Source organism: Myotis myotis, unplaced genomic scaffold (genome assembly GCF_014108235.1).
Source record: "Myotis myotis isolate mMyoMyo1 unplaced genomic scaffold, mMyoMyo1.p scaffold_m19_p_1, whole genome shotgun sequence".
NCBI classification, from domain to species: Eukaryota; Metazoa; Chordata; class Mammalia; order Chiroptera; family Vespertilionidae; genus Myotis; species Myotis myotis.
In genome coordinates, this window is record NW_023416313.1 from 90524188 (window position 1) to 90538253 (window position 14066).

Sequence of the window (14066 nt, forward strand, 5' to 3'; positions counted from 1 at the left end):
TAAATACGGAGGAGACCGTAGGACCAGGGATGATCCTTTGATAATGAAAGAACAATATCTATGTCTGAAGCATGAGGCTTTAGGCAATTACACACATTTCAGAAATAAGTGGAATCACTAAAAACTTATTGTAAAAAAGGACTACAAATGGGGAAATATGTATGGCATCTTTGTGTGTATTATTATATTAGATACCATATCCCTAAAATAAGGGCTAGAAAAATAACAGAAAACCAACAATTGGGACAACTGCTAGAAGCCAGAATTTCACATATTGGAGTCTCTTTATTTCGCCTTTCAAAATTAACCAGCAAGACTGGTCTAGTTTAGCTTGGCTTTTCCTAAGCAGTGGGAAAGAGGGTTTATCCTGTGAAAAAAGGGAGAGAAAGGATAGTTTTCTTAGAACTTAAGGAAGTTATCAGAGACTAAAATCCTTTCATTAAGAACACAGGTATAGCCCTAACCGATTTGGCTCAATGGATAGAGCGTCGGCCTGCGGACTCAAGGGTCCCAGGTTCGATTCCAGTCAAGGGCATGTACCTTGGTTGTGGGCACATGCCCAGTAGGGAGTGTGCAGGAAGCAGCTGATCGATGTTTCTCTCTCATTGATGTTTCTAACTCTCTATCCCTCTCCCTTCCTCTCTGAAAAAAAAAAAAAAAAAAAATCAATAAAATATATTTTTAAAAAAACAAAACACAGGTATAGTTGACTCTTAAATAACACAGGTTTAGACTGTGCGAGTTCACTTACATGCAGATTTTGTCCAGTAAATACTCTCAGTGGTTCTCAACCTTCCTAAAGCTGAGACCCTTTAATACAGTTCCTCATGTTGTGGTGACCGCCAACCATAAAATTCTTTTCGTTGTTACTTCATAACTAATTTTGCTACTGTTATGAATCGTAATGTAATTATCTGATATGCAGGATGTATTTTCATTGTTACAAACTGAACATAATTAAAGCATAGTGATTAATCACAAAAATAATATGTAATTATATATGTGTTTTCCTATGGTCTTAGGCGACCCCTGTGAAAGGGTCGTTCGACTCCCAAAGGGGTTGCGACCCACACGCTGAGAACCGCTGCTCTAACTGTATTTTCCTTATGACTTTCTTCACACTTTTCTCTAACTTTATTGTAAGAATACAATACATATAATATTCATAACATGCAAAATATATATTAATTGACTGTTATTTCTAAGGCTTCAGTCAACAGTAGACTATTAGTAGGTAAATTTTGGGGGAATTAAAACCTGGCCGGTGTGTTCAGTGGTTAGATAGTCGAGCCATGCAACAAAAAGGTCACAGGTATGATTCCTGGTTAAGGGCACGTACCTGGGTTGCAGGTTCAATGCCCAGCCCAGTTGAGTTGCGTGCAGGAGGCACCCAGTCGATGTTTCTCTCTCTTTTCCCTTCTCCCTTTGCTCCCTCCCTTCCACTCTCTAAAAATCAATAGAAAAAATATGCTCGGGTAAGTATTAATTGAACAACAACAAAAAACCCACAAAAGTTATATGTGGATTTTTTACTGCCTGGGGGTCCGCGCCCATAACTCCACATTGTCCAAGGGTCAGCTGTACTTGCACGTGTTTGGTCTCCTGACAGCAATATTTCCCGGTTGTACACCATCGAGCCTCACTGCCTCTTACTTAAGGGAACAGATGTCTGACTCCTGCCATGCGTGTTTGGCTGCCTCGCTCCTGCCTGCCAGCCACTTATCTCGGAATTCTTATTCTGTTCCAGGTCTCTGTCCTAGGATGCCCTGACCCAGTGGTGCATGAGATTGCCTATCAATATGGAAAAAATGTGGGAATAGCCTTTCAGGTTGGTCCGCTTTGTAAGACTGGCCTATTCGTACAGTGGGAAGCATGGCCGTGATGTTGGGATGGTGGTGCTTATGACATTCCTTTTGTCCTTTCACTAGCTAATAGATGATGTACTGGACTTCACCTCATGTTCTGAGCAGATGGGCAAGCCAACATCAGCTGATCTGAAGCTCGGGTTAGCCACTGGCCCTGTCTTATTTGCTTGTCAGCAGGTAGGTTTTATACAAGTCCCTTGGACACACTGCTGTGCAGTCCTACAGAACCAGTATCTTCCAGGCACAGCTAGTGGGAAGTTTAGATCATGAATATATAGGAAAGCATTTAGGTCAGAGACCTCTATCTGGATTTGATCCTGGCTCTGTTGATGATGAGATGTTGGGGTCAGTCATTGCACATCCAAGCTTTATCTGTTTCCTTTTCTGTAAAACTGAGAAGATTACAACCTTCATGCTAGAGTTGTGAGGATCAACAGATAATATTCATGGAGATACTTTGTAAATTAAGTGCTGTATGAATTTAAGATAGCATTATGATTATTTCCATGTATTTGGAGCACTGACAAGGTGGTTTCCACATCTTGATTATAGGGCTGGACTTGGGGTGTGCCTCAGAACCCCTTACAAAGGCACAGGAAGGGCCTCCAAGCTTAAGGAATTCTGAGAAATTCTCCAGTTCCCGAAGTTTATGGGACTGTTGGCTGCTCTCAGAGAGCCTCGGGCACTGCCTCAAAATGTCAAGAAGTCAGTGGAATGCACTGCTAGAACCACATAGTTCCTTCTTCCTCCAGATTGAGGGGCTGTCCATTAAGGAAGTAAGTAAAGCTGGCTTCATATTCTTAACATAGATGAAGAGCTTAGGAGGCTTTAAAGATCCTGCAGTGACTTGCAGGGCAGACAGTCCCAGAGCCTGCTCTGGACATTTTGGCTGTGCCAAATGTCATTTGGAAGAAGTGGGACATTGGCTTGTATTTGGACATCCTTTTAGTAGATTTCATCTTTGTAGTATTTAATACATTATTTTGCAAAGCAGTAAGATGTTCATCACTATGCCATGACATTAAAAATTAGCTCTTTGGTCTGAAATTTTAGTAACTTTTAGTCTTTTAGAGATTTTGCCTCTATACTTTCCCAAAATTTACAAAGATAAATCATGCCTTCCATAGAACTCAGTGGTTCTATTTGAATATTATAGAAACCTGAGACTTTGCTTTTGATCTGCTTCTGACCAAAAAAAGGAAAAATTATCTTTTCCCCACAATGTAGTAGAACCAAAACCAGGACACTTCTTCTCAGAAGAGGCTGATGGCGTGGGGGGCGGGGCCAGGTTACTTTGGGAAACACACTAGTGGACAACAGGCAGTTGAGGATTGAGGGCTGTGCAATGTGGGAGCACTTTGTGGAATCATCTGTCCTCAGTACTGGGCTCCATCCTCTCAGAATTTTGAGGCAGAGATGAGAAGTGAAAGGTGTGCTATAAAAGGGTCTTTTCTCCTATTGAGACTAACTCACCAGCCCAAAACTCAAGAATGTTAATACGCCCTAACCGGTTTGGCTCAGTGGATAGAGTGTTGGCCTGCGGACTCAAGGGTCCCAGGTTCGATTCCGGTCAAGGGCATGTACCTTGGTTGCGGGCACATCCCCAGTAGGAGGTGTGCAGGAGGCAGCTGATGGATGTTTCTCTCTCATCAATGTTTCTAACTCTCTATCCCTCTCCCTTCCTCTCTGTAAAAAATCAATAAAATATATTTTTTTTAAAAAAGAATGTTAATACATTGCCAAGTTCTGACAAAAACTTACAAAATCCCCTTATATACATTAAAGCATGAGTGAGGAACGTTTTCTTTACCATTAAGCCACAAAAACAGAGGATTCATGCACCATGTGAAGGTATGCCTGCGATTAGAAAGATCGGTCACTAGTTACCATCTACACAATTTAAAAAAATCAATCTACTCTTTAGAAACTGGGAGTAAATGTGAATAAAGAAGAATAAGATGGACTGATTGCATCAAGATTCAACCTACTTGGTCAGTATCCCTTTAGCTAGGCTCTGAGGTTATCTAGAGGACTAAGGGACAGACCTCTCCCTGAAGCACCTCACAGTCTACTAAAAAGCAGTCTTAATTGTAAATAATTGTCATGAGCTCCATAGTACGAATAGTTGAGTCCTACTTAAACCATAAGGTGATTGAGAGTGGATGCCTCTTCTGATTGTGTTTTATTATGGGCATATTTCAAAAGGGACTAATCTGCTTTCTTCTACATAGTAGTGATGACTAATTCTGCCTTCAGATATAGTGGGGCAAAGTCAGGAGGAAAATGAACCACTCCTACATAACTAACTTGTCAGTAATCTAAAAGAGATCAATAATGCGAGTTTAAAAAAAAAAAAAAAAACTAGGAAAAAGATCAAATCTTAGAGTGCCCCAAACCACATTTTTCTATGTGCTTCACTGGGAAATCCAGTATAACAAGGCGCACACTCACCCTCACCAGACAGCACTTTTCCCATCTGCCCATCAGGCAGTGGGAGGAGTTAAAAGGCACATTGAAGTATCAGAAAACTGAACACAGATTGAGGCTCAGCAGGAAGTAACTCTGGTCAGGACCACTTTCCTGTTGAGCTGCCCCCTGGTGGTCGGTGCGCTCCCACGGCTAGCTAACCTCCTGTGGTCCCTCCCCGCGGCTGGCAGGCCCCAGCTGGCCTGGCCCTGATCAGGATGGGCGAGAAGGCTCCAATAGGCCTTGATTGCCAGCCAGGCCTTGGGACCCCAACTGTGCACAAATTTCATGCACCAGGCCTCTAGTCTACCCTAAAATATAAAAACCTAGGGTCCATAACGACCAACCAAGGACTGAACACCAGAAGACAGTCCTGAGGTCAGTGCTGGGTTGCCGTGGCGACCCAGCACTGACTGCTTACGGGGCTGCGGATCAGGCCTGGAGAGAGGCAGGGTCTGATCCGCAGCCTCCATGGCAGCTGTTAATCAGCCATTGCCTCTCTCTTTCTCCCCGGGCTTCGCCAGCAGCCGCACCTGTTTCTCTCCGGGCCTCCATGGAGGCTACTGAACAGCCTCGCCTCTCTGTTCAGGCCCCGTTGATAGGCCCAGAGATGCTGACTGGCATAGAAACCGACCAATCAGAACCAAATCTGGGTGCACTGTGAGGAGCCAATGGCTGCCTAGGAGGTGGGGCTTTTGATGCTAACTGGCATAGAAACTGACCAGTCAGAACCAAATCTGGGTGAACTGTGAGGAGCCAATGGCTGCCTAGGAGGTGGGGCTTTTGATGCTAACTGGCATAGAAACCGACCAATCAGAACCAAATTGGCCGGCAGGGGAGGGCAGTTGGGGGCGAAATCAGGCCTGCAGGGGAGGGCCATTGGGGGTGAGACCAGGCCGGCAGGGGAGGGCAGTTGGGGCGAGATCAGGCCGGCAGGGGAGGGCAGTTGGGTGCAATCAGGCAGGCAGGCAGAGGCAGTTACATGCGATCAGGCAGGCAGGCAGGCAGGCAGGTGAGCGGTTAGGAGCCAGCGGTCCTAGATTGCGAGAGATATGTCCGACTGCCAGATTAGGCCCAATCCCTATAGTCGGACATCCCCCAAGAGTTCCCCAATTGGAAAGGGTGCAGGCTGGGCCGAGGGAACCCCCCCTTCATGCATGAATTTCATGCACTGGGCCACTAGTATATATAAAAGCCTAAGTAACCAAATGACCATTTGACTGTTCACTATGATGTGCACTGACCACCAGGAGGCAGACGCTCTACACGAGAGCTGCCCCCTGGTGGTCAATGCGCTCCCCAGTGGGAGCGCTGCTCAACTGACAGGGATGAGTGGGAGCAGGTCCTCCCCAGATCCCTACAGGCCATGCCAAGGGAATCCACGGGTGCACAAATCTGTGCACTGGGCCTCTTGTGCATTCATAAATTGTTTTCAAATCAAGCATATGCTCTACTAAAGATTACACTGTCAAAGAAAAGGATTTTTGGCCAGAACTTTGGGGTAAAACAAGTCCCAAAAATAACAGAATGTGCAGTATCTCCATTTAATGAAAATACACTGTTTTCATAGTTTGCAAAGTGCCGGGAGCCGGCCCATGCTTGCTGTTTCAAGGGACCTGGCATATATGGCATACTGTTCTTAATATGTTTGCTCACCTTCTTGGCACTATGTGTTTTAACCAAGGTCTCTGAGAAAGGTTGTTTCCCCAGGTAGGGATTTTTCCCTGAAGTTAGGGAGGGAATAAAACCTCTTAACTAAGTGCCAGGTGGGTAATTAATCACTTTAACTACGAACAATCATGCTTAAGCTACATAATCTTTACTCCCTGGAATGGAGATAAGAAACGCCCTAACCTTTGAAATAGAGATTGATAGGATTGGAATCAACTGGTATAAATACAGATGTAACAAGACAGAACGAAGAGAGACAGAACCTAGGCACAGAACCTACACAGAACGTTCTCTAGAGACAGAAGAACTTCGCTGGAGAGAACATGGTAAAAGATCCTGGACAGAAACTGGCCTCAGAACCTAGAGACAGAACCTAGCGAGAGAACATGGCAAAAGATCCTGGACTGAACCTGACTACAGAAATTGGCAAGAGAACCTGACTAGAACCTGGTGACTGAACCCAGCTGGAGAACCTGGACAGAACCTGGCTGGAGAACCTAGCGAGGGAACATGGCTACAGAACCTGGCTGGAGAACCTAGCAAGAGAACATGGACACAGAACCTGGCTGGAGATCCTGAGCAGAACTTCACTGGAGATCCAGACCAGAACTTGGCTGGAGATCCTGGCTAGAGATCCTAGCTAGGCTGCTGATCAACTGAACGCTGTCTCTGTGTCATTCCTTCTTTGCCGACTCCATCCACACCTTTGGGGACTCCTGGACCTGCTGGGGTTGGACCCCGGCAGCAAAGGATTCTTTAGACATTAATCTAACAAATCCTCTTTTGTGGTATTATATTCATCCTACAAATAAGAAAGTGATGCTCAAACCTGGCCAACATTAAACATTAAGTAAAGAGCACAGCAGGCAGTTAAACGCTCCAAGTCTTCTAAGACCACTGTTCATGTTATTACACAGTATAGCATTGCTGCCACTGCTGTAAAAGCTAGTGCCTGGTGAGCTGGTCTCCAGTAGGTATCCCCACAGAATAGGCATGGCTCTGAAAATGCACTGACAACACTCACAGAAGAGCCTGTGTGTCAGCTTTCATGGTTTGTGATTAACCTACCCATTTAGTGAAGTTAGTTGTAAGCTGTTTGTACTCTTTGTCCATAGGCAGGTGAGCTTTGTTTGTATATTAGAAAAATCCATGTTTGAACTTTTCCATTGTGACACTGAGTCTCACTGGACCAAGACAATGAACCTTGGGAAGTGGCTTTTCCTTTTTAACTTAGCAGGGTGAACTTGGCATTTGTTGGATCCAGCAATTTGATAGAAACTTTCTCTCTGGAATTCATTATTTTTGACGTCTCTCTGAAGGGATTTTTTTTTAATCTTTATTTTTGAAAGCATTACATATGTTCCCCCTTTTCCCTCCATTGACATCTTCTAGCCCACTCCCACTCTCCAGCCCAACCTTCACCACCCTATTATCTGTGTCCATGGGTTATGCATATATTCATGCAAGTTCTTTGGTTGATCTCTTCCCACCCAACCTTCCCTGCCTTCCCTCTAAGATTACACAGTCTCTGAAGGGGTTTCTTGATAACAGTTGATTCAAGGGATTTAAGAAAAGGTTGGAGATTTCTAGAGAGGTCCCAGTGATGACAGTGTCCTTCCATGAGTATGTATGTACATACTTTCTGTAAGAAAAACCTCAGGTTAAATCTTTTGTGTATGTGTGTTTTGTTTCATTTTTTATCCTCACGCAAGGATATTTTTCCATTGATTTTTAGAGAGAGTGGAAGATAGAGGGAAAAGGCAGAGAGAAATATCAGTGTGAGAGGAACACATCAATTGGCTGCCTCCTGCACACACCCCGACTGGGCTCAGGCTGAGGAGGAGCCTGCAACCGAGGTACATGCCCTTGACCAGAATCAAATCCATCCACAGGCCAATGCTCTGTCCACTGAGCCAAACTGGGTAGGGCCTTGTGCTAAATCTTTAAAGAAGATATAGGTCTCAGATTCTGAAATCTTCAGAAACAAAATGGAAGTGGGGTGTGTGTGTGTGTGTGTGTGTGACTACATTAGTGAGTTCTCAAATATCCTTTAAGAGACCTTTTCCTTTCTTCCTCTGCTTATTTACTAAGTCTCCAAACCTAAATGTCAGACCGTAGCTGTACTTCCAGCTGCCATCACCATCACCAGCCCCTGCACCAGCTGCACAGGCTTCTGCTATTGTGACTAGTTGGTGCCTTAAAGAGAGACCTAAGTTTTGTTTAGGTGCACTCCAGTTAATTGATCCTTTGTAGTTTAGTTTATGGTATAGCTTAGATTTCACAGAGTTAGAATGTGGTTCTCCTACTCTGAAAAACAGAGACTGAGCCAACAAAACTTTTATTTCTCAGTAAATCTGCAGGCAGGCAACTGTTCTTCCCATTATGTTTCTCATTTCTTCTCTAATACACATGAAGGGCACAGAGGAGTGTCTCAGGAAGAGTTTGATATTTGCATAATAAAACTGCACACAGTACATGTTTCAAAGGAAGGACATACATTTAATGCAAATATTTTTTTCAAATTTTGCTTTATCAGTGCTTTTTATAGTAAAAGGAATTAAAAAGCCATGTAGTCAGCACATTTTACCACACTTGTCGGTATTGCAGAAAAAACTCATAACCATAAACAATGTGATTTTACCAGATGCCCAGGACAGTACTGCATCAGCTTTGCGAATATAAGCTTCTAGAAAGCCAATTTTGGAATGTGGTATTAATTTTTAAAATGCTTTTATTGCCAAAACCGATTTGGCTCAGTGGATGGAGCGTCGGCCTGCGGACTGAAAGGTTCCAGGTTCGATTCCGGTCAAGGGCATGTACCTGGGTTGCGGGCACATCCCCAGTAGGAGATGTGCAGGAGGCAGCTAATCGATGTTTCTCTCTCATCGATGTTTCTGACTCTCTCTCTCCCTTCCTCTCTGTAAAAAATCAATAAAATATATTTTTTTTAAAAAATGCTTTTATTATACCATGGAATACTATGCAACAAACAAGAGGGATCTCTTACCCTTTGAGACAGCATGGAGGGACCTGGAGAATATTTTGCTAAGTGAAATAAACCAGTCAGAGAAAGACAAGTATCACATTATATCACTCATATGTGGAATCTAAAGAACAAAATAAGCTGATGAACAAAATAGATCCAGGGGCATAGAAGCATGGAACAGACTGGAATCTTAGATGGAAGGCAGGGGAGGGTGAGTAAGAAGACATTAACCAATGAATTTATATGAATACATGCATAACCGATGAACACAAAATAATTTTTTAAATGCCTTTTAGCCTGGCTGGTATGGCTCAGTGTTGTGTTGACCCATGCCCCAAGAAGTCACCGGTTCAATCCCCAGCAGGGGGGCAGCCAATCGATGCATCTGTATCGATGTTTTCTCCCCCTCTCCCTTCCTCTCTGAAATCAGTAAAAATGTTTTTTAAAATGCCTTTTAACAACCTAAATTCTGTGGTTAAAATTTTAACCACTAAAGTAGATTGATTTGAGCTTTCCTGATTTGTTTCGTGTGAAGCTTAAATTATTTTATTCTTAAAAGACCAGTAACTAAAGCAGATTACTGGTTTTCATTTAAGAACTAACCAGTTGCTGGCTCTTTAAATATTATGAGTAAGTTAGCAGCCTATACCTGTTTGGAACCTCGTTCTGACACATACTTTGCTCTGAAAGGAACATTCTTAATGCCTCATCTGCCATCATCTGTTTGAGGTTTTCTGTGTGTTCTATTTTTGTTTCTAGGATTACTAACAACATGGTGGTGGTTTCAGTATAACAACTTATTTCACCTTTCAGGCTCACTGCCAGGGAAAAACTATGGCAACTGCTTTAAGCACTGACGTATCCAAGTCCAAATACCATTTGACTTCTTACTTTGTGGAACCGTAAGCTGTTAGAGCTACTGGATTTTGGACCATGTAGTTCAGCTCCTCCATGACATAGATGAGGAGGCTAGGACCCAAGACACTGAGGAACTCACTTAGCTGTGGCAGCACCAAAACAAGAGCCTGGATCTGGAAAACGGTGCCCTGGCTTCCTAATTCTATTAATGGTGACAATTCTCCTAAATTGTTGCTAAGTATCATAAAAGATAGGTTTTTCTTTTTCAAAGCCTTTTGTGCCTGTTTTCTCTTTTCCTCTTATTACCATCAGCTTAACACAGGTCTTTATAATATACTACAGTAACCTGACTTACCAGGTTTCTACCTCTCTCTCCTCTAAGTCAATGGTTTTTCAACCTTGGCTGCACAGAAAAACACCTGGAGAGTTTTTAAAATCCGGATGCCAGGGCCACACCCAAGCCAATATAATCAGTCTTTGGCAGCAGATCCAGGCAAGAGTATTATAATCCCCCAAGTAATTCCAGTGTGCAGTCAGCAGTGAGAACTGCTGCACTGATCCAGTCCACTCCACAAGCTAAGGCAGAGCTATGCATACCCGCTGCTCAGAAACCCCAGTAGCTTTTAAGTGTCACTCTATTGTTTTTTGTTTTTTTTAAGAGAGAGCGAGCATGGAAGGAAAAAGGATAGATGGAAACATCAATGAGAGAGTAACATCAATTGGCTGCTTCCTGCATGCCACCTACTGGGGACCAAGCCCGCAACTGGGGCATGTGCCTCCACCAGGAATCGAACTGGTGACCTCTTGGTTCATGGTTAGACACTAAACCACTGAACACCACCAGTCGGGCCAAATGTCACTCAATTTAATACTAAAAGTAGAATGCCTAATTCCCACCCTCATCATAACCCAGTAATTCTGAAAATGTCAGCAGACACTAGAATCTATGAGAAATGCATGCTCCACCCACCTCTACTGAATTAAAAACTTGGGGTGATCCTGGTGCAATCAAAAGTTCGAGAACCATAAAAGAAGTCAGGAGATTTTACTACTTAGCAGTGGGCCATGGATAGAACAGAACATCAGAATGAGTACTGTGCACCCGCCCTGTCCCTGGGCATGGAAAATGGGTATCTTTCTTAGTTCTGCTTCTTTAATTGCTACAATTTACTGCTCCCCTACATGAACAAATCACCTTTTTGTTTTTCCCTACTGTTTCCTATTGTTACAAACTAGGATTAGAACATTTGATTCTGCCAGGAGCAATAAATAGATTTTTCTTTCTTTATGGTTAGTTCCCAGAAATGAATGCTTTGATAATGAGACGGTTCAGTTTGCCAGGAGATGTGGACAGAGCTCGACAATATGTACTACAGGTAAGATTATTCTAAAAAAAAAAAAAAAGGTATCAGCAGATACAATGTGGGAAAGTTCTTTTAACCAAACAAGTAACAACAACATTACATTTTAGAAACCAGACCAAGTTTGGTCCATTCTTTTTTTTTTTTTTTTTTAAATATATTTTATTGATTTTTCACAGAGAGGAAGGGAGAGAGATACAAAGTCAGAAGCATCGATGAGAGAGAAACATCGATCAGCTGCCTCCTGCACATCTCCCACTGGGGATGTGCCCGCAACCCAGGTACATGCGCCTGACTGGAATCGAACCCGGGACCTTTCAGTCCGCAGGCCGACGCTCTATCCACTGAGCCAAACCGGTTTCGGCGGTCCATTCTTGATTTGACAAAAACTCTTCAGAAGGAAAAACTTGTATAGTTCATTTTTCTTCCAGAATTCTTTCCAGTGATGCTAATTTAATTGGCCTTGGGAAGGGATTGGACGTTAACAGTTTTTGAAAGCTACCCAAGTGATTCTAATGTGTTGAGATCCATGGAACCAGTCTCCCCACACCCATCAGCAGCATGAAGATACTCCCAGTCACCAGACTTGCCTCCAACCTAGTCCAGGCACTCACATGGATAGAATATTATAGCAATCTACTCAAAATTGGCTTTTTCCTACTCTATCCTATATAACTGCCATAAATGTGTGGTTTAAGATATGTTAACTTAAAAAATTAAACACAGGCAAACTAAACTTCTTAACCTTCGGAGCTATAAGTTTATTTCAAATATATTGCCACATATACTCAGTGCTTTTCTGTTTAAGCTAGATCTTTCTGTATATTTTAAGTTTTGATGACTATATTTTAAGAATGAACTCTTTCTAATATCTAAATCTAAAGTCACTTGGAACCAATAGATCTAGTTAATGAGATAAGAGAGCAAACAGTTTTTAGTAAGCAAATAGGGTCTGAGAGCTATGAATAGTACAATACTTGGAAGAATTCCAAATAATTACCTTTTAGATTTTTTTTAATTTCCAAAAAGCAAAACTCCTCCAAAGGATATGTTTCTCTTTTAACTCTCCATACTGTTAAGCATCATAATCTGCTATGGGTTACCACCCTGTTGGAGGGTAGTTTGTCAGTACCAGTAAAAATTCAATATGAGAGGGGGCTATAGCTGACAAAAAAGTTCTGTGCCGGGAAAGGTTCTGGCTTCAGAAATAACGGTGTTACTGAAGGCTCAGAAGTGGGACTGACAACAAATTAATTGTAGTTCTTATTGTAAAACACTGTACAGCAAGCCTATGCATCAAAGCACCTAGAAAAAGAACCCACAGAACAAATTCTCCAATTTTAGCTCCCTTTCCACCCAGAGCTCCTAATCACTCACTATTCCCTCATTAAATATGAATGGATAACTAGTATTTAGTAGGATTACTAAATAACTGATTAAAGTTTGCTGAATGAAACAGACTAAGATAAACAAAGAAGAAAAATATAATTAAGGGGATTCAAAAAATAACTGCACTCATAAAACAAGAACAGGATATTGTCTTTAAACAATGGAAGAGAATGAGCTCTGAGAGATTTTAAATGACTGGAAACTAACTCCTAAGAAAAGTAGGAACATGGAATTGAGAAAATCTTCCAAGATGTAAAACAGCAAGGGAAGAAAATAAGAGAAGCTCCTAAGAGCATCAGCACAATCCTCTAATAAATACTAGCAGGCAGTGAACATGGCCTTCCAAATAAATGGTGATGAAACATTTTAAACCTACAATTCTGTATCTAGTCTAGTAATTCTGAATGCATGTCATTATCACACTTAAGGACTAAACAGCCGGCTTCCAATACCCATTTTCTGGGTAAGTTATTTGTGGGTGTATTTTAGCAAAAGTGTGAAAATCCCAAGAGAAAGACGTGAATACTAAAACCAGTGGGATGAACCCAAGCATTCAATAAAAAGTCATCCTGCAATGGTAATTGTACAAGAGCTAATAAATACATACTAGTATATATGTAACAAATAGAATGATTAAGGAATTAGAAATATTGGGAATTTGAGCTCCTTTCCCAAAAAGGAAGAAAAGGAGGCAATTACATGTAGAAGTGTGTTCTGTAGTACAGTAAGGCACAGCCAACTAAAATGTGTCAGTTTGTGTCAGTTGGTAGAGTATAGAAAATCAGAGGCCTTTCAACATGTGAGGAATATTCTACTCAGTGATAGAGGCATCATGAACTTGGAACCATGGAGAAGGAAATAAAATTGCTGACTTGATCATACAGTACCCATTTTTATATTACAGAAATGTAAGCTTTCGATAATGTAAATGTTCAGCTTTTAGAAAAAAACAAACATACATAGTTACAAAATAGAATGCAAACCTGTATGTAGTGTTAAGGTACAGTTAAAAGTGGAAAGAATGGGCCTGGCCAGTGGTTCACTGATTGAGCGTTGACCTATGAACCAGGTCATGGTTTGATTCCTGGTCAGAGCACATGCCTGAGTTGTGGGCTCCATCCCCAATTGCGGGGTGTGCAGGAGGCAGCTGATCAGTGATTCCTTCTCATCACTGATGTTTCTACTCGCCCTCTCCCTTCATCTCGGAAAGAATGGAAAGAATGGGAGCACTGGTTTCCTCATCTACACAAGATCAAGTCAGACAAGATAAAGATGGCAAAAGTAATCACCCTAACTGGTTTGGCTCAGTGGATAGAGCATCAGCCTGCTGACTCAAAGGTCCCAGATTCGATTCCGGTCAAGGGCATGTACCTTGGTTACGGGCACATCCCCAGTCGGGAGTGTGCAGGAGGAAGCTGATCGATGTTTCTCTCTCATTGATGTTTCTAACTCGCTAACCCTCTCCCTTCC

The 14066-nt window shown here is 42.3% G+C and overlaps 1 protein-coding gene across 5 annotated transcripts in view; it reads left to right on the top strand.

The window, feature by feature from the left end:
* Window positions 1-14066, top strand: part of PDSS1 (decaprenyl diphosphate synthase subunit 1) — a 50043-nt gene that overhangs the window by 34677 nt on the left and 1300 nt on the right. For 2 of the 5 annotated variants that reach the window (XM_036344598.1, XM_036344582.1), the window contains exons 8-10: window positions 1748-1828; window positions 1929-2042; window positions 11142-11222. In XM_036344598.1, coding sequence (XP_036200491.1) covers window positions 1748-1828; window positions 1929-2042; window positions 11142-11222 — 276 coding nt within the window. The remainder of the gene's footprint in view (window positions 1-1747; window positions 1829-1928; window positions 2043-11141; window positions 11223-14066) is intronic. The other 3 variants (XM_036344609.1, XM_036344616.1, XM_036344590.1) reach the window with 2 other exon arrangements.